Consider the following 22,002-nt stretch of genomic DNA (forward strand, 5'->3'; position numbering starts at 1 on the left):
ATTTGAATATTGGTTCACAAGTGGCCGTAAGATGAGAGATGAATCTAGCAATGTAGTTCAATCTCCCTAAGAAACCACGAACCTCTTTTTCTGTTCTCGGCTCAGGCATCTCTTGTATAGCTTTTATTTTCGCAGGATCGACCTCAATACCTTTTCCACTAACAACAAAGCCCAACAACTTTCCGGATCGCACTCCGAAAGTGCATTTGTTCGGATTCAACCTCAGTCTGAATTCCCGAAGCCTTTCAAACAACTTCTGCAAGTGAACCAAGTGCTCTTCTTCAGTGTGAGACTTTGCAATCATGTCGTCAACATACACTTCAATCTCTTTGTGAATCATGTCGTGAAAAAGAGTCACCATGGCGCGCTGATACGTTGCCCCTGCGTTTTTCAACCCAAAAGGCATGACTTTATAGCAGAAAGTTCCCCACGGTGTGATAAACGTTGTTTTCTCCATGTCTTCTGGTGCCATCTTGATCTGATTGTACCCAGAGAAGCCATCCATGAAGGAAAACACTTTGAAAGGAGCAGTATTATCCACCAACACATCAATGTGAGGAAGAGGAAAGTCATCCTTTGGACTCGCCCTATTAAGATCTCTGTAGTCCACACACATCCTGACCTTTCCGTCCTTCTTAGGCACAGGAACAATATTAGCGACCCACGGCGGGTAATTCACAACTTGCAGAAAGCCAGCATCAAATTGTTTCTCAACCTCTTTCTTAATCTTCTCAGACATATCTGGGCGAGTCCTTCGAAGCTTCTGTTTGACAGGAGGACTATCTTCCTTGAGAGGTAGACGATGTACCACAATATCTGTATCGAGACCAGGCATATCCTCATAGGACCAAGCAAAGATATCCGCATACTCTTTCAACATAGTAATAAGCCTCTGCTTCACACTATTCTCAAGCGCAGCCCCTATCTTGACTTCTCGGACTTGCTCTTTAGTGCCAACATTTACCATCTCAATTTCCTCCTGATGCGGCTGAATCGCTTTCTTTTCTTGTTTCAACAATCTGGCCAACTCATCGGGGAGATCACAATCTTCATAAGCTTCCTCCTCGGCTTGGTAGATCGGATTGTCAAAATCATAATAAGCAATAGCGGAACTGTTACCAATGAAATCCGTGGTAGTGGAACATCTGCATGATTGATGTTTTTATTTTAGTTTTATTTTTATTAAGCTATGTGCGAGTGTGTGCAAAAACATTGCCATTTAAAGGAAAAAGTTAAAAAGAAAGACAAAGAGCAAAACATTTGAATGCAAAAACGTCCTTTTATTTCATGATTAACTTTGAAAATGCGAACTGCATGGCCCTACAAATGATTCACTACGCCTTGGGCATAGCGTAGGAATTATTGCATGATAAGAAAAGTAAAAAAACAAGAAATTTACTCCTGAGCTTGTGTGACTTGAATGACATCTTCAATTGTCCAGTTGCGAGGCATCTCCCCAGGAATACTTGGACGAATCCAGCTATCAAAATCACAGTCACTATCCACCTCCTCGCCATTGACAATGGCATTAACCTGGCCATCTTGAATGACACCACCACTCACAAACTTGATCGGGCTAAGGATATTAGGTTTTGGCGATGCAATACGCTTTCCAGGACTGAAACCAAGACCATTCTTGTCAAATTTGGGACGCACATCAATTACTTGCCCCCAGCCTTCCACCTTTCCAGTCTCAACGACAACCTGAGCATCTTTCAAAGAAGACATAATCGTTTCTGGCTTCGTTATTTCATAAGGAGGAGTTCTCACAGCATTTACAGCTTCAAACGCTTGGAATGGCGTCTCATGTATTTCACCTTCGATCTCCACATACCGGAAAGAAGACAAGTGACTCACGATATAATCTTCTTCACCACAAACTGTCACCACTTTACCGTCAACCGGATACTTCAACTTCTGATGAAGAGTGGATGTCACAGCACCAGCCTTGTGAATCCACGGTTGTCCCAACAGACAACAGTAAGCAGGTTGAATATCCATCACATAAAAGGTTGTAGTAAAGATCTGAGGACCAATCTGGATTGGTAGATCTACCTCTCCGAAAACAGACCTCCTTGAACCATCAAAGGCGCGCACTACCAACTCACTAGGCCTTAACTCCACACCGGCATAGTCAATTCTCATTAGAGCTGATTTGGGAAGCACGTTCAAAGAAGACCCAGTATCAACCAGAACACGGGACAAAGTCGTCCCCTTACACTCAATCGAAACATGCAAAGCCTTGTTATGGTTTCTCCCTTCTGGAGGAAGATCACAATCCGTAAATCCCAAACCGTTCCCAGCGGAGATATTATTGGCTACCGCCTCTAGCTGATTCACAGATATTTCATGCGGGACGTAAGCACCATTCAGAATTCGCAAGAGAGCATCTCTATGACCTTCTGAACACATCAGCAGTTGCAAGATAGAAATCTTCGACTGGGTCTGACCCAACTGCTCAACAACTTTGTAATCAGACTTCCTGATGATTCTCAATAATTCCTCCACATCCTTGGAAGACACAGCACTATCAGGTGCCCCACTCTGAATCGGAGAGTTCTGGACATCGGGCACTACTTGTTTTCCTTTGGCCTTAGCCAAAGCATCTGCATTGTTTTGAATAAGCTGAGGGGAGAACACCCTACCACTGTGAGTGATCCTACCAGTACCGGCAAAGTTATCAGTGTTTGCAACTGAGGCCTCAACAAACTTCTCTTTAGATGGCTCGCCTTCTTCCTTCGTGCCATAGTAATATACGTCTGAACCATAATGCCAAGGGATGGCCTTCTCACTCTCATATGGAATAGGCCCTGGCACAGTAATCATCAACGCCGTTGGTTGTTCCTCATACGGGATACTGACAGGTATCTGAATAGGCACCTGGATACATATTGGAACAACTGGATCATAAGGAATTGAGATCACAGACACTTCACCATCCTTACTCTTCGCACCTCTCAACCTTCGATAGAACTGAAGAGGACCCTCATCAATCAGCTTTTGTACCATACCTTTCAAATCAGCACAACCTTCAGGTTGACTTTTGCAATTCTCACAATCAACACCACAGCCCGGGAAGATACCGCTATTAATCAGATGTTGCTTCACAGATACAAGAGGAAAATTCAAACAACTCACTTCAGATACAACCCTTATCTCTTCACTCTCAATGGCATTCACACCCGAACCTCCGTGAGTAGGCATCGGATTATTGACAATATTGGGTGTAACTCGGTGAACTGACTTTTTATTTTAATATGCAACAATGTTGCGGTGAGCACGAGTCGCCACCGACTTTTATTTTGTCCAATGTTAGGAAGGGTAAAAAGTACAGAAAAAGACCCTTTTGAAAAAAAGCGGGCTCGGGGGGTAAGTTATGAAAAGGGAAGGTGTAAGCACCCTTTTCATCCGTAGTTATCTACGGGCTCTTAACTTGCTTAGCTCATGTTTTGTTTGTTTTGAGTTGAAAAGAAGTATAAGGACTTTAGCGTAAATGCGTAGCCTTAGTTTTTTTGAAATAGTGTGGAAAAGATTTTTTATTGAGCTAGGCAGGTTAAGACAACTACCCTAATTAATTGGTCTTTTTCTATAATTTTTACAGTTCCCAGGACTATCCATACTATATGGGAGTAGGTAGTCCCTGTTATATTGGACGTGCGGGTCATCAAGTGGTCATAGAAGGCAACTTATGAGGATACTTTAGCATTTCGAAGGGACTATCATCATTTAATCAAAGGCAACATCGAGGGACAAGATCATTTTTACCGTAGGCAACTCGAAGGGTCTATGATCTTTTATGATGATTTTTATTCGTAGGTAACCCTGCTAAGAGTATCCTCACATTCGAGGGACATGACCGTTTAATTTGTAAGGCAACAAAGAGGGGCGTACCCTAGAGGTGAGTGTGTGCGGCAATCACGTGTATTAGATTCACTTATTTATTATCTTGAGTTTAGGTTAGCTAGCGTTCAATTGATCTTGCCATACAAGCCTATTAACATACATCTAAGCAGTTATAAGGTGCAGAAAACAAAGGCAGAAATTAAACCTAAGCTATTACATGGCTTCGGGATGGGGGGTACAATAAAAACCTCGTGGGGAATAAAGCGCGGAAAGTATAAGGATTAAATGTACAAAATTGAGTAAAATTGCAAACGTCCATGAGAGAGAGAGAGTCTGATGCCTCAATGATAGTAATGCCTCGCAAAACGAGAAAATGTTAGTGATGGATATATACAATTACGCATTAGAAATGATAAAAATTAGTAACAAGTAATTACCATTAAGAAAAATAAAATTTAAACATATCAAATTCTAAAAAAGGACTAATTAAAATGTTTTTATTTTTTTTTTTATAATTAAAATTAAACTTAAAAAACATGTGTTTGTATTTTTATTTATTAAAGGAAAAAAATAACTAATAGAATATATTTTTGGTTTTTTAATAATATGACAAATGAAATCAGAATTCTAAGATAATAAACTATTTTTGAGGTTTTTATATTATTTAATAGCAGACTAAGTTAAACAACCAAAATTTAATTTATACATTACTTTTTATTAAATTATATTAGTTTTAAAAGACAAAAACTAACTAGAAATAAATCTCTTAATCTAACATTAGTAAGAAAAATTGAAGAGAAACAAATAGAAGGGACTTGGGGCGGTGCATCTCTATTTCATCAGCATGACCAATTCAAAAAATTTCATCCAGAATCTCAAGGCCACTAGATCACTGACATGTGGCAGGGTATTATTAAAAGATAGAAACCTTAACAACATTTACCACACATAAAATTCTAAACGTGAAACACAAACACAATTTCTTTTCATCTCTGCATCTCTTCCCTTCTACATTTCAGAAGACACAAACATTCAAATACTTTTTTTTTTACTAAACACAAACATTCAAATACTTAATCTTGCAAAAGGGTGAAATAAGTGGAACGAGTCTACCTGCTTGAGCTGGGAGGTCGACGATCTGTGAGGTGGTTCTCGCGTCGGGGAGGAAACAGAGCCGTGGTGGTTCTGGATGGCCGGAGTTAGAGAACCCGCGCGTGGCCAAGCGGTTGGATCGACGGTGGTTGTGTTTCCGTGTTGATGTGGATTCCGCGTGTGAACGGTGGAAGGGCAAACATTTGTCTTTGCGGTTGCATCAAGGAGGACGCGGTGTCGACACGGTGGTGAATCGGCGCGGGTGGACGACCTTGAGGCGCGGCGGAGCTGCCCCGATATCGTTTCTCCTTCTTTCTTTCCTGAAAAAAAAAACAAATAAGGCAATGGTGTAAATTAAAAAAAAACTGATTTGTGGTTTATCATTTGAAATGCTGGTTATTGTTGTCTTTTGATATCAGATTTACAACAGATTTGATGGTGAGATATGGTTATGAGGGATTGGTTTTCATGGTTAAAGTTTTGTTTATGAGTGAGGTTAATGGTTGTCATGGAGAAAGTTTAGATTGACGGCATGAAAGGTGATGTTGTTTAGTTTTGGTTCATGTGATATTTTTAGATTAGTGGTGAATAAGGGTTTTTTTCGGTGGCAGACTGTTAGGTGAGAGAGAGAGACGATAAGGTTCTTGTCTTCCCTAAGTTTTGAGAAAGTGTCTCTATTTGTATTAGAATTTTAGGTTAAATTAAAATAGAAATTAGTTAAGACAAAATCAGTAATTAAATAACTAAATTAAACATCAAAATATTTGTTTTTATTTTTTTTCTAGAAATAGGAAAGTCAAATCAAAACTTTAATGTAACTTGAATTTGAATAAAAAACTACCATATATATTTTTTATAATTTTTTGAGTTATTTTATGCATAAGAATTTGAAAAAAGTTAAAATAACAAAATTTCAAAAATAACTAAAATAAAAAACGAAAATTAATATTAAATTATTAAAAAAACTAATTTTTGTGATTTTTGATTAATTTGTGATAAAAAGTGCATAAATCATAAAATAAAATTATTTTTAAAAAATAAAATAAATAAAAAACGAAAAATTAAAAAGAAAATATATTTTTGTGATTTTTTTGGAATAAAATACTAATAAAATAAAGTTAGAAAATAAAAAGGGAAAAATGTTAGGAGTCGGATTCGAACCCGGGACCTCTCGCTCTTGTACCATTTACCCTCAAATTCTTACCAAATGTGCCATGTCACTTAATTGAAATAAAATGACATTTATAATTATATGAGGGCAAATTTTGGGGTACAACAGCTGCCCCTGTTCAATCTTCTTAAACCTGAAGAGGTAGATTGGCATCTTTGCCTATCGGGATCTGAAGGTAGAAGATGATTGAACACTTAAGTGCCCCAAAAATTTGCACTTGTTAGTGCGGGAGTAATGCTGGTTGATCGTGTCGGGAATGGGCTTAGAGATGCCATTTGGCAGGGATACTTGTCAAAAGTCTAGGGGGTCATGCTTCCCAAAATGTGTATCTGACAGTGATTTGATATGGAGTTTTAAGACGTCTGGGGTTCAAGCTTCCAGAGTGTTCATCTGATAGAGGATTTCAGAATATCCGGGGTTCATGCTTCCGGAACATATCTGTCGTAGAATTCAGATCATTCGGGGTTCAAGCTTCCGAAACATATCTGCCGTAGATTTCAGAACATCCGGGGTTCAGGCTTCCGGAATGTTTCTGTCGTAGAATTCAGATTATCCGGGGTTCAAGCTTCCGGAACATAAAAATTCAGATCATTCGGGGTTCAAGCTTCCGAAACATATCTGTCGTAGATTTCAGATCATTCGGGGTTCAAGCTTCCGAAACATATCTGCCGTAGATTTCAGAACATCCGGGGTTCAGGCTTCCAGAATGTTTCTGTCGTAGAATTCAGATTATCCGGGGTTCAAGCTTCCGGAACATATCTGTTGTAGAATTCAGATCATTCGGGGTTCAAGCTTCCGAAACATATCTGCCGTAGATTTCAGAACATCCGGGGTTCATGCTTCCAGAATGTTTCTGTCGTAGATTTCAGATTATCCGGGGTTCAAGCTTCCGGAACATATCTGTTGTAGAATTCAGATCATTCGGGGTTCAAGCTTCCGAAACATATCTGTCGTAGATTTCAGAACATCCGGGGTTCATGCTTCCCGAACGTTTCTGGCGTAGAATTCAGATCATCCGGGGTTCAAGCTTCCGGAACATATCTGGCATAGATTTCAGATCATTCGGGGTTCATGCTTCCGAAACATATCTGTTATAGATTTCAGAACATCCGGGGTTCAAGCTTCCGGAACATTTCTGTCGTAGATTTCAGAACATCCGGGGGTCAAGCTTCCGGAACATATCTTGTTATAAAATCCAGATCATTCGGGGTTCAAGCTTCCGAAACATATCTGCCGTAGATTTCAGAAACATCCGGGGTTCATGCTTCCGGAACGTTTCTGTCGTAGATTTCAGATTATCCGGGGTTCAAGCTTCCAGAACATATCTGTTCAGAATTCAGATCATTCGGGGTTCAAGCTTCCGAAACATATCTGCCGTAGATTTCAGAACATCCGGGGTTCATGCTTCCGGAACGTTTCTGTCGTAGAATTCAGATTATCCGGGGTTCAAGCTTCCGGAACATATCTGTTGAGAATTCAGATCATTCGGGGTTCAAGCTTCCGAAACATATCTGCCGTAGATTTCAGAACATCCGGGGTTCATGCTTCCGGAACGTTTCTGTCGTAGAATTCAGATTATCCGGGGTTCAAGCTTCCGGAACATATCTGTTGAGAATCTGGGGTTCAAGCTTCCAGACTGTATATTTGATAGAAATTGGTTTTGTTGATGCTATTTTCCTGGCCAGTTGGTCAACCTGAAAGGTAAAGTTAGTTTTATGCGATGACATGACGTATGTAATGCATGTTTTTTTTTTAAAATGAATGAAAGTGTTATGCATATGCCATGAGGTGTATGATGTATGAATGCAAAATGTTGTTAATGATGACAACAGATTGTAGCAGTGTTTTGCAGGGAAAATAAATCCCTGTCTGTTCAGCGCCTTTGAGAGATTATTTGAATCTCGACTTGACTTCCCCAGATGAATTGGACAATAACATGTCATGCCCCTTGTACATATTGGCGTTTTAGCCAACTGAGTCAGTCGTGGGAAATCTTTATGCTTTTTGAAGCACTTCCGAAGCATGCCTGTCGCGAGGGCTTCCTGAGATTTGTGCTGTTATAAGCAACTTGCCCCAGTATCATGAGTTTAGGAACAATGCCCCTGATTGATCAACACTTCTGAGGGAGTTTTCGAGTCATGACCTGATTGCCCCAGATGTCTGAACGCTTACTTGACGAAGTACTTCGACTGCTTTTGTGCCCCTGAGGCTGATCAGAATTTGAGATATTCTTGCTCAAACTCAATGGAGTTCTGAAGACAACTTTTCCCTTGAGAGAATTAAACTTTTCATCAGCAGCTCATGATGGAAGCTTTCCTGGTGTCAAATACTTGTTCATATGCAAAGAATGTTTAGTATGAGAAATATAATTTTAATGCAAAGTTCATGTTTGTCTTGAAGTTTAAAAAAGGAATTTTTTTTTTTTTTTTGAAAGGATGTCGAAGCATCGATTTTTTTTGAAAGGTGGTGTGATACCAACTCAAGCGTTTAGCAAAACTCCTAGGAGTCGGTTTACCGTATTCTCGTTTACAGTATGCTTTCGAATTAACCCTGCTTCAATTAGGACTTTTGAGGGTTGTAACGTGGCCAGGTTCACAGTTTTAGAAAAAAGGATTTTTAGGCTCAAAATTTATTGGTGCCCACCCCCTTCGTGATGTTCTCCAACCTAAGTTCAGTTAACTCGATGCGAGCATTCATCCTTCAAGAGGAATTTGAGGTGATTGAGGAATCGATGAGGTGTTTAGACATGGAAGTCACTCTACCTCTTTTATTTGACGTCGGATCACACGACTTTGTTCTTTTGTTAAGGATCTTTTGGTTCTGCAATCCTTTCTTTTTTCATATATTTTTTTTTTTTTTAACTTTTTCCCCGGACAAATTCTTTTGAATTTCAGGTTTGAAGTCCGGCAGGATGCCCTATTTTTTGCCTAAGTCACTTGTTTTCAAATTTGTTGACTTAGCAGGTTTTCTTTTTTTTTTTTTTGTATTCATTCTTTTCCCCTTTTTTTTTGAACAAGTCGTATAATCCTGAGACGTCTTCGATTTGTTGGAAAGATTGTGACTGCCTCATTTCTTGGTCGACGAGGGATAACCGTTGTGGTATTAACTTTCCTCATCCTTTTGAAAGATAACCATTGTTGTATCCTTAGATGCTTGCTCCTGATGAATTTTGAACGCTCAATCAGGTTAACTGAACACTACCCTGCCCCTAGGTTAAATGCGAGGGTTTTCTCGTATAGAAAAATAAACTCCTACTTCAAGGCTCAAAGGGGTTGACAAGGGACTAACTTCCTTATATCTCCAGTGTTTAGGGATCTGAATCAATGCCTGTACATCATCAACAGGGTTTTACTCGAAAGCATACCATTTGAGATTATAGGTATTATAGGTTCGTCATTCTCCCTTCAGAGTCATCATGCTTTATCACTGAGAGTTTGGTATCACAAGCAAATAAAAACATATTAGAGCGAGAGCGAATGAATTTTTTCAAGACAAACATATCCAATGCATCGTTATTATAGTTCAAAAACAAACAAGTATTGCATATAGACAATATTGAACAAGAACAAGAAAGATTACGCATGAAAATGCATGAAATTACGAATTGCCAACATTGAGGAGATTTTCTCCGTATGGACTTATTGCTTCAGAAGGTCCATTGAGTCGAGGGAGAACTTCAAATCTGGCCTGCAGGTGTGAATATGATAACCTTTGCATCAATCAGGTCTTGTACCTTATCTCGGACTGGTTGGCAATTATCGATCGACTGACCAAGTGCCCCAGATAGGAAACCAAACCAAGCGTTCGTATCTGAACTACAGATTACTTCTAAGAAGAAGATTCTGACGAAGCCACAAAGGAGTTGTAAGTATCAAGCTTTAGGGATTTGAGGTAGAAAATGAGAAGCTCGTTGTCTGGAAACCTGTTATGCAATGATATGTATGCAAATGCATATGCAATGCTTTCAAGGATCCTTTTGGAACCCAATTTGCAACATTGACATGTAGTTGCAGCTTTGTTGAAGAACTTCGACTTCCATCTTTGAACGTCCTTCTTTAAGAATCAAGCTCACCATATCCAGTGGGTCATAGCCTCTGATTCGGGGTACGTTACTTTTGAGTTTAAAGGCATATGGCTAAAGGGAAATAAATCCTCTTGCCCCTTGATAGGAACTGTACCCTTGAGTTTGAAGGCATCTGGCTAGAGGAAAATGAATCCACTTGCCCATTGACAGAAGTTTATTCTACTTTCGAGTTTGAAAAAGCGTCTGGCTGGAGGAAAATAAATCCTCTTGCCCCTTGATAGGAACTGTACCCTTGAGTTTGAAGGCATCTGGCTAGAGGAAAATAAATCCTCTTGCCCCTTGATATGAATAAAGGCTCTTGATAGTCCTTCCATAACAGTACCTGGGAATTATGCATCCTAAATACTTAAGATCCCTGAAAAAGGTTAGTCAGCACGTTATGTAAAGGCATAGGGTAGTATGGACAAGTAAGTCCTACAAACAAAAACCTGCAAGGAGATCAAGTGGTTAGATAACAAACATGTCACACAAGAGTCCTTAGGTTTACGACTTGCATGGAGTATGACCAGGTGATTACCCTTCCCCAAAGGTACTTCTATGGATAAAGAGATTTCAGCAACAGGGTTCTACCAGTTACTCAGAATTGTCAGCCCCTCTAAAGCACCCTCGAACATGGTACATGCATACCACGCAATGATACTTTAAGAAGAAACCTATCTGAGTTGTAGTATCGGGTCGCGACCATAACTTGACATGCATCAAGAATAGCCCTCCCACTACGATCCTAAAAGTCAGGATGGGTTAAAGGTGACTAAAGGTCCTTGAGCTCCGACGCACCCAAAGGTACATACGTAAACCTCTCTCATGCAAAAGAGGTACATAATAACCAGTGGAGGCCTAACTCAAGCGTGAACTTCATATTGACCAATCCCAAGCATGCACAAGGGAGGTCGCCATGACTATGCCACTTCCTATCTTATGGTGCACTCGAATCCGGGTATAGGATTCATCTTCCATTCAAATGCCCAAACAACCTTGAAAGGTAAAGCAATCAAAACAAACAAACAAGTATTAAAATGAACTAAGCTCTAAGGTAACCCCTCTTTTTATTTATCCCCAGCAGAGTCGCCAGTTCTGTAACTCGGTGAACTGACTTTTTATTTTAATATGCAACAATGTTGCGGTGAGCACGAGTCGCCACCGACTTTTATTTTGTCCAATGTTAGGAAGGGTAAAAAGTACAGAAAAAGACCCTTTTGAAAAAAAGCGGGCTCGGGGGGTAAGTTATGAAAAGGGAAGGTGTAAGCACCCTTTTCATCCGTAGTTATCTACGGGCTCTTAACTTGCTTAGCTCATGTTTTGTTTGTTTTGAGTTGAAAAGAAGTATAAGGACTTTAGCGTAAATGCGTAGCCTTAGTTTTTTTGAAATAGTGTGGAAAAGATTTTTTATTGAGCTAGGCAGGTTAAGACAACTACCCTAATTAATTGGTCTTTTTCTATAATTTTTACAGTTCCCAGGACTATCCATACTATATGGGAGTAGGTAGTCCCTGTTATATTGGACGTGCGGGTCATCAAGTGGTCATAGAAGGCAACTTATGAGGATACTTTAGCATTTCGAAGGGACTATCATCATTTAATCAAAGGCAACATCGAGGGACAAGATCATTTTTACCGTAGGCAACTCGAAGGGTCTATGATCTTTTATGATGATTTTTATTCGTAGGTAACCCTGCTAAGAGTATCCTCACATTCGAGGGACATGACCGTTTAATTTGTAAGGCAACAAAGAGGGGCGTACCCTAGAGGTGAGTGTGTGCGGCAATCACGTGTATTAGATTCACTTATTTATTATCTTGAGTTTAGGTTAGCTAGCGTTCAATTGATCTTGCCATACAAGCCTATTAACATACATCTAAGCAGTTATAAGGTGCAGAAAACAAAGGCAGAAATTAAACCTAAGCTATTACATGGCTTCGGGATGGGGGGTACAATAAAAACCTCGTGGGGAATAAAGCGCGGAAAGTATAAGGATTAAATGTACAAAATTGAGTAAAATTGCAAACGTCCATGAGAGAGAGAGAGTCTGATGCCTCAATGATAGTAATGCCTCGCAAAACGAGAAAATGTTAGTGATGGATATATACAATTACGCATTAGAAATGATAAAAATTAGTAACAAGTAATTACCATTAAGAAAAATAAAATTTAAACATATCAAATTCTAAAAAAGGACTAATTAAAATGTTTTTATTTTTTTTTTTATAATTAAAATTAAACTTAAAAAACATGTGTTTGTATTTTTATTTATTAAAGGAAAAAAATAACTAATAGAATATATTTTTGGTTTTTTAATAATATGACAAATGAAATCAGAATTCTAAGATAATAAACTATTTTTGAGGTTTTTATATTATTTAATAGCAGACTAAGTTAAACAACCAAAATTTAATTTATACATTACTTTTTATTAAATTATATTAGTTTTAAAAGACAAAAACTAACTAGAAATAAATCTCTTAATCTAACATCTATTTTAATATATAAAAATGAATTACTACCAAATTGCCTTAATTACCCTAATGACAAACAATAAAACATGGTTTTGCATACCCCTGAGCGTAATTTTACATTTAATCATCATTACATTCCCACACTTTACTTAATGCAAAAGTTATTTATTGGAATATGCAAAAACGTGTACTGCACTCTATAATTTAGCTGCAAGTGGAACATACATATTTATGATAAACAAACTTTTCATCATTTCTCCCTATGTCTATATATTTTCGTATCAAGTCTAACCACTGCATGTGTAAACTTTTCCATCTCCCTATTCTCATTTTTCAAACAGCAGTGGAGCGGTAGGGTTTCTCTTCACCTTCACCATTTCCATTATTTTTTCTTCATTCAACCTTACTGATAGAGTTCTGTTTCTTCCACTACTTTTCTCAACAGAATATGAGCAGAAAGTTTTCCCCGATTAAGGATCTCAACGATTCAAAAGAAACATGGAGATTGGCCGTTCGAGTTGTTGATTTTTGGAGTGTTATCAACAGCAAGGGTAAGGAGCATCTGGAGATGGTTCTAATGGACGTATCGGTAATGATCCGTATTCTCTCAACAAGTTTATTAGGTTATTATATTTTTCAGTTATGATATTGTTGTTGTTTGTCATCGTCAGGGTGATAGGATACAAGTTTTGATTCGTTCTGACCACACACCAAAATGGAAAGCAAGAATACGCGAAAACATGTCTTGCATAATCAACAATGGAACTGTATATGAAAACGATTTTCAGTGGAAGCTTTGTGATCACGACAAGAAATTTGTGTTTATTGGTGGTACAACTGTTAAGGAAGTTGAAATTCAGAACCTTCCTCCCAAAAGATTTTTTTTCAAAGACTTTAATGATATTCTTGGAGGAAATTGTGAGATGAACCGACTTGAAGGTAAATATATTAGGTCATTTGATTTCTTCATACTACAATGTTGTTTATTATTACAGAAGTTGATTTTAACTTTCTCTCTTACTATGTTTTGTAGATATCATTGGTGTGGTTCAAGAAATCAACAATTTTCAATACAACAATTCTGGAAAAAAATCATTTGTTTCACTGAGTCTTAAAGACTTGAAGTAAATTATCTCAATTCAAATATTACAACTGTGTTCCATCATTATTATCTTATTGATATTTTTTATGTTTATTTCTGCAGAGGAGTCATTGTTAACTGCACATTATGGGAGAGCTACGGAACAAAATTTTTGGACTTCTACCACGACGAAAAAAACAGTGGTGCTATTGTAATAATACTAACTCATGCAATGATAAAGGAATCACAAGGTTTGTATCAATAATCTCCTATTTTTCAAATACTATTCGCAGAGCAATAAATTTGATACTCTATTTTTGGTCTTTTTCAGTCTCAAATGGTTGGAGTGGATCTAAGTTGCTTATTAACGAAGACATTCCAGAGATAACTGAGTATTTATCAAAGTATACACAAATTGTTATATTCTTAAAGTATAATAAGCTCCCTTAAAATTTATCATCATTTACATTCATTTTTGGTTCAATGTTTCAGGTTACCGTCAAATGAGCAGACTGAAAAGCCTTCGCAGTCTTCGAAGGGAATGTCTCTTTGGTCTGGTGCCTCTCAATTCACCCCAGTCGAAAGTTTCGTTCATAAGGCCAAGTGTATTTCTCTCAGTGAACTTTGCAAGGTGAAACAGGTACATGGTTATAACAAATTTCAAATAGTAAGATCAATATTATTTTATACAGATGATTTTTGTTAGAGTGTTGCATTTTTTTATATTCAACTTATTGTATCTTAGGACATGTTATGCGTTACTGTTGGAACAACTCAAAGATTTTTTGTCTCAAAACACGGTTGGTTTTATTATGGGTGTACTAAATGTTCTCTAAAGGCATCTGATGTGAACAATCCATACAAATGTTCATGTGGACAGAATGTAGAACATGCCATACCGAGGTTGTATTTTTCAACCTTTAATCAGATTAATTCATTTGCCATTATTCAATATTTGTAGTGTTCTAATTTTATTTTCCTATGCATTTATGTAAAAAGGTATCGAGTTGACATATATGTGGTTGATGGTGATTCCAAATTTCGCTTTGTGTTTTGGGACTCTGACTGTGCCGACATTATTGGAAAGTCTGCTGATAGTATTTATAAAGCAATGCTTGAGGTTCATTTTAATTCATTACCTATTTTAATGTTTATTTGTATATGAATGAAGTACTTACATTGAATTTAATGTGCAGGAAGGTGACGACGACCCAATGATATATCCAGATGATCTTGACATGCTACTTGGTAAAAAGATGGCGTTTAGGGCTAAAGTTCAGCCAACATTTGGCCAAGCATCTGTTTGGAAACTTTCCTATGATGAAGAGTTTGTAAAGGAAATTGAGAAAGATTATATTACTGATGAAGTATGGAAATTTTTCTTTGCACATCTACATATGTCTATTTATCAATATTTGTATCTTAATCTTCATCTCAATATCTGATTTGCAGGGAGATAGCAAATCTTTAAACCAAAACCCAGTTGTTGATCGTGTTGATGAATCCATTGTATGTTAATGTTGACTAAACTTTAGCCTGTTAATTACAGTATTTTCTTTATACTTACTGTTAATTTGTTTTCTTCCAGGAGTCGTTGTCGGCATATGGAGAAAATGATCCTGATAAACAAGTGACCAATACTCCATCCAAAGGAAGTCCTGTTTATCTTGATGCTGAAGATTCCGAATTACAAGCGTATGGTACTACCCAGCTCTCAGGAACCAAGCCTGCAAAGAAAGTTAAGATTGAATCGGATGCATGAAGACTCCACCAGAACCACTTTAATTTCCATCATTATTGTTATTTTGTGATATTTTCTTGACAGTTGTTTTAATGTTTTGGTACAAGATACACGAGTTATGATCCATGGATTAAATATCAATTATCATTTTGTCATACGATATCAAATATCAATTATCATTTTGGTTTTCTTATAATTTCTCTGTAGCAATGGTGTATGGTATGTTGTTTGTGTTTAATATTGCATGATATATTGCCCGATTATACAATGCTAAGTATATTAACTGTTGTTTGTGTTTAATATTGCGTGATATGTTGTCCGATTATACAAACGATCCATATTATTTGGAAACAAATTAGTGGTAAACCATCCTACATGATATTTCTTCTTACCTGCAAGTGAAAATTAATTTTTGAATAATAAATTATATATCAGAATCGCTTTGATTTGCACAGTATTTTTTCATTAAACCATAATTTTGGCAATGTTATTTACAGTAATGTTTTACAAATTTTGGCAATGTAATTTTGGCAACTTGATTTGAATACTGCATGCATTATTTAAATATAACCTCACCAAATGTGTTTTACAAATTTTTTAATGTCGCTCTTGAAAACTGCACCAGCATCATGTCAACCATCATACCTACCTGACATATGAACAGTAGCTTGCACTACATTCTCATCTTATTTGTGCACGCTTCAGGCAATTATGGTTGCTTGGTGCATTCATTTTTTGCTTATTTAATGATTAAGTCACAATATTTTTAACTGCATAAAATAGGGAGATGACATAAACTTTTCATATTCAGCTATTTCCCTCCATAAACAAATAGTTTGGAGGGAGTCTTTGTCTATATATTTCATGCTTCCCTGCATATTCATCCATATTTTGCAGAATGATTGTATCTTCAAAGTAAGAAATCATGGAAAAGAAACAAAGCGATGAGCATGATCACTTCATGAATGTTATCAGAAGAAAAAGGCAATTTGATGCTAGACATCATAGAATTCGTGTTCTACGAGCTAAGAGAGCCAAGGCATTGGCGGCAATGAACAAAGAAAATGCATGTCAAACTCAACCCCCTGCTGATACTATATCTTCGCATTTCAGATTACCACTATCTTCTATTTCTCCAAATATTCCAAGTTCCACCATAACTGATCGAAATACACAGCAGAAAACTCACAATGTATCAACATTGAATACATTGCCAAGTTCATTAGCAAAAAAACGCCCAAGAGTTGTTTCTGTAAAGAACATTAACAATTTAGGAGTTAACCTCAGAAGGAGATTTGATAACCAGTTTATGAGCGGTGCGACGGCATCTTCAAGCCATACACCTAATCCAGATTCCAGCACCAACGAACTTTTCCAAGATGACAGTGAAGGGGATGAAGGTTCCGGTAATTCTTCAGATGGTTAGTATCTTTATTGTGATGGATTATTAACCGATTTTGAATGTTCTTACACTTAACCAAATATAATAACATAATATTTTCTAACTCATATTATTATATGCTGCTGTAGCCTGCAGTTCAGTTTCCAACTATTCAAACGACGAGCATGAAGTAGGTTTTGACACTGACATTGAAGAAGTAGATGTTCAAAGATCAGGTTGTATTTTATTTTATTGATATGTTTCTTTATTTAAAAAATCATTATCTATTATGTTATTTTACCTGACAACTGTACATTTTTGTTTAGGAGAATACTACGATTTAGGTGACCCATCATGTGAGTGTCAGCAATGTGGTGCAAATATGTGGTATATGGAGAGGAAAAACAAGTCTCGACATTCTGCTAATCCTAAGTTCTCAATGTGTTGTGGAGAAGGAAAGGTTCAAATACCTTTGTTGAGACAACCTCCACCCGTATTGCAGAGCCTGTTGTTTGAACAAAACGAAAGTGAATCAAAAATATTCCAACAACAGATTCGTCTTTACAATATGATGTTCGCATTTACTTCTCCGGGTGCTAAAATGGATAACAGATTTAATAATGGTAGAGGTCCCCCTAACTATCGTATTCAAGGTCAAACATGTCATCGTATAGGCAGCATGTTACCTTTGCCAGGTGAAAAGGCCCGTTTTGCCCAACTATATATATACGATACTGAACATGAAGTTCAGAATAGATTTGATATTTTCAGGTTTTTACTTTATACATCTTTGTTTCAACACTGTATATTATTTTGTTGTTGCAATTCTCAACATTCTGAACTCTATATGTTGGATGTTTTGCAGAAAAAGGGACGGAGTTGATATTAATATAGTTGAAAAGTTGTCTTCAATGTTATATGAACATAATGTTCATGCTCAGTCATTCAAGATGGCAAGGGACATACTTTCTCAAGGAAATGTTGCAGATCTAAAACTCCGTCTCATTTCTGATCGTCAAAATGATGGAAGAATATATAATCAACCAACAGTTTCAGAAGTTGCTGCTCTCATTGTTGGTGATGTTGATACTGCCGAAAAAAGGGATATTATAATGCAAAAACAATGTGGCCAACTTCAGAGAATAGATGAATATCACACTTCTTATTTGGGTTTTCAATATCCTTTACTTTTCCCTTACGGCGAAGATGGTTACAGACCAAACATACGGCATCGCAATAAAGGATCTACAGCGGTCCGTAATGCAGAAACAACGACCACGGTATCGGAAATTGACGATGTTCCATGGGAGGATGCAACCAAGAGAAACAGACTTACAATCAGAGAGTGGTTCGCCTTTAGGATTCAGTCAAGAAAAAACGAGGCACAGACAATTCTCAGGTCAAGGAGGTTATTTCAACAGTTTTTGGTAGATGGTTTTACAATGATGGAATCCGAGAGACTTCGATGGTTAAGAAAGAATCAGTCAAAACTACGAGTAGGGAAGTATGATCATCTTGCAGATGCTAGGACAAATGGACATACACGTGGTGCAGCTACAGGGAAAAGAGTTGTCCTACCTTCGTCGTATGTTGGAAGCCGTAGATTTATGGATCAGTTATATTTCGATGGCATGGCAATTTGTAGTTATGTTGGATTTCCTGATTTGTTTATTACATTCACATGTAATCCCAATTGGCCAGAAATACAGCGCGTATTAAGTTCTACAAATCTGAAAGCGTCTGATCGTCCGGATCTCATAACAAGAATCTTCAAATTGAAATTTGATTCGTTACTGTCCGATTTGACTAAAAAGAGTATCATGGGAAAGGTTCTTGCGTGTAAGTAATTTGTAAGTTTGATTAATTTAACTTCCTTATTCATTTTTAATGTAATGTTATAGGCTAATATGTTCATTTTATATTTGTAGATATGTACACAATTGAGTTCCAAAAAAGAGGGTTGCCCCATGCGCACATATTAATTTTCCTTCATCCGTCGAGCAAGTACCCAACACCCGCTGACATTGATCGTATCATATCAGCAGAAATACCAAACAAAGACACCGACGAAGAGTTATATAACTTGGTCAAATCTCACATGATACACGGACCTTGCGGAAATGCTTTTCGTAATTCTACGTGTATGAAGGAAGGAAAATGTTCTAAATACTTCCCTAAAGATTTCAGACGTGATACGATCGTTGATCAAGATGGATATCCGGTGTATAGACGAAGGGACAACGGACACACAGTTTCTAAGAATGGAATTGAGATTGATAACAGATTTGTTGTTCCTTACAATGCAAAGTTATTGTTGAAGTACAGAGCTCATATTAATATGGAATGGTGCAATCAAAGCACATCCGTCAAATATTTGTTTAAATACATCAACAAAGGATACGACAGAATAACTGCTGCAATTGTCATGAATGAAGATGGATCTGTTTCGCAACACGAAACCGTCGATGAAATAAAGCAGTATATTGACTGTAGGTACGTTTCTCCAAGTGAAGCTGCTTGGAGAATTTATGGTTTTTCCATTCATGGAAGAAAACCAGCTGTAGAAAGACTTCACTTTCATGGGGAGGGACAAAATTCTGTTTTTTATACTGATGTCAGTCCCATTACCAAAGTCCTTGATAAACCGAGCGTTACTGAGTCGATGTTCACTTCATGGTTTGAAGCAAACAAGAAATACGACGAAGCGCGCCAACTAACGTATAGCAATTTTGTTTCAAAGTTTGTATACGTTAAGAAAAAAAGAGAGTGGAAACCCAGACAAAAGGGATACACAATTGGAAGACTAATTTGGGTTCCTCCAACTACCGGGGAGTTGTACTATCTAAGGATGATGCTAACACATGTGAAAGGGCCGAAAAGCTACGATGAAATAAAGACAGTAAACAATGTTAGGTACGATACTTTCCGTGATGCATGTTTTGCTATGGGATTTATTGGGGATGATCGAGAATTCATAGCTGCAATAACAGAAGCATTTCATTGGGGTTCTGGACATTATTTGAGATTACTTTTTGTTCACATGTTATTGTCAAGTAGCATTAATAGGCCAAAGCATGTATGGAGTAAAACTCAACATCTGTTATCTGATGGAATTCTGTATTCTCAGCAAAGGATTGCAAACAACAGAGGTATATTACAAAAATATGATCACAGTAATTAATTACACATAATATTACTATGCTATTCCAATATTTACCAGCGATTTATTTATTTTTGTTCATTTAACAGATCTGCGCCTAACAAATGAAGAAATTCTCAATCTGACGTTGATTGAAATTGAAAAACTTCTCCAACGCAGTAGAAAGAGTTTAAGTGATTTTCCTGGAATGCCAAAACCACATGGTTACATAAATGAGGAGCTTGGAAATAATTTAATTTACGAAGAGAGAAACTACGATCCTGCTGAACAACTTCAACAGTTTAATACGCTGTATAATAACCTCACAGGTGTAAATAGTAGTTAACATCAATTAGGCAGAAGAATTTCATATAACTTAGAAACTTATATTTCTAATATGAAGCATCTAAATTATGTGTTGACTTTATTTCAGATGAACAAAGAGATGTGTTCAAACAAATCTTGACAGCTGTCGATACCCAGAACGGAGGGGTATTCTTTTTGTATGGATACGGCGGTACAGGGAAAACATACATGTGGAGAACATTAGCTTCCTACATAAGATCAAGAAGACAAATATGCTTGACAGTTGCCTCTTCAGGTATTGCATCCCTTTTGCTCCCCGGTGGTCGAACGGCACATTCGAAATTTAAAATTCCGATCCCCACACTTGAATCTTCGACATGCGACATTAACAAGGGTAGTGACAGGGGTAACATGCTAAAATTATCTAAATTGATAATTTGGGATGAAGCTCCCATGTGTCACAAATTTTGTTTTGAAGCTTTGGATAAAACACTCAGAGATATCATGGGTGGAACCAGGTCATCTGATAAAATATTTGGTGGGAAGGTAATTGTGTTTGGTGGGGATTTCAGACAGATTCTACCGGTTATTCCAAGAGGCAGCCGTTCAGATATAATTCATGCAACTATCAATTCATCATACATTTGGGATCATTGTAAGGTTCTGAAACTTACAAAAAACATGAGGCTTCAGCAATCTGGGACGACCATATCGGCATCCGAGTTAGAACGGTTTTCAAATTGGATATTAAAAGTTGGAGATGGAAAACTGGCAGAACCTAACGATGGCTATGCTGATATTGATATCCCAGCAGATATTTTGATATCTAATTTCGATGATCCCCTTCGAGCCATATTCGAAAACACTTATCCAAATTTTGAAGCTAAATTCAATAATGTAGCTTTTCTGCAGTCAAGGGCAATATTGGCTGGAACAATTGAGACAGTAGATGAAATAAATCACTATGTATTAGACAATCTTCCAGGTAATATTTAATTTTTTGTGAAAATTTATCCGACGATTTTTCACTTCCATCTTTAAGAGATCATAATATAAAGGCACTGCATTTTCAGGGGATGAAAAAGAATACCTAAGCTCTGATTCAGTCGACACGCATGATGGTGATGGCAATGAATGTTTTGATGTTTTAACTCCTGAGTTTCTGAATGGACTGAGAACGTCGGGACTTCCTAATCATAGGATCAGATTGAAAGTAAATACTCCAATCATGCTGCTCAGGAATATTGATCAAGCAGAAGGCTTATGCAATGGAACACGTCTAATCGTTACAAGATTGGCTGATCATGTCATCGAAGCTAAAATCATTTCAGGCAAGAACATCGGCGGTATCATTTATATTGCCCGAATGGACATTACTCCAACGCAGACGCCATGGCCATTCAGGATGACACGAAGACAGTTTCCTATAACAGTCTGTTATGCTATGACTATTAATAAATCTCAAGGTCAGTCTTTGGATCATGTTGGCATATATTTACCGAGGAGCGTATTCAGCCATGGCCAGTTATATGTTGCAGTTTCAAGAGTAAAGAGCAGAAAAGGCCTTAAAATCTTGATCCATGATAAGGAGAAACTTCCATTGACCACCACAACAAATGTTGTCTTCAAAGAAGTGTTTGAAAATGTGTAGTCTATAAGTTTTTGCAATATTTATGGACCTGTTGTTATTGGTATATGTTTTGTGCTCAGT

At 37.3% G+C, this 22,002-nt stretch overlaps 2 protein-coding genes across 2 annotated transcripts; both read left to right on the top strand.

Moving 5' to 3' along the window:
• Positions 1–12,815: 12,815 nt before the first annotated feature.
• LOC131607590 (replication protein A 70 kDa DNA-binding subunit C-like) lies at positions 12,816–15,558 on the top strand. The gene is made up of 11 exons (XM_058879572.1): positions 12,816–13,232; positions 13,315–13,582; positions 13,677–13,767; positions 13,848–13,975; positions 14,056–14,128; positions 14,217–14,364; positions 14,470–14,627; positions 14,724–14,844; positions 14,921–15,091; positions 15,177–15,233; positions 15,313–15,558. Exons 1-11 carry the CDS (start codon positions 13,092–13,094, stop codon positions 15,484–15,486), a joined length of 1,530 nt encoding a protein of 509 aa, XP_058735555.1. The 5' UTR covers positions 12,816–13,091; the 3' UTR covers positions 15,487–15,558.
• An 832-nt stretch (positions 15,559–16,390) lies between these two features.
• LOC131605622 (uncharacterized) lies at positions 16,391–21,942 on the top strand. Its single transcript, XM_058877958.1, has 9 exons — positions 16,391–16,886; positions 16,996–17,082; positions 17,173–17,617; positions 17,712–18,099; positions 18,157–18,685; positions 18,775–19,995; positions 20,096–20,314; positions 20,419–21,276; positions 21,365–21,942. The coding sequence occupies exons 1-9, from the start codon at positions 16,391–16,393 to the stop codon at positions 21,940–21,942; spliced, it is 4,821 nt and encodes a 1,606-aa protein (XP_058733941.1).
• The last annotated feature ends 60 nt before the right edge of the window (positions 21,943–22,002 follow it).

Source organism: Vicia villosa, linkage group LG5 (assembly GCF_029867415.1).
Source record: "Vicia villosa cultivar HV-30 ecotype Madison, WI linkage group LG5, Vvil1.0, whole genome shotgun sequence".
Classification (NCBI taxonomy): Eukaryota; Viridiplantae; Streptophyta; class Magnoliopsida; order Fabales; family Fabaceae; genus Vicia; species Vicia villosa.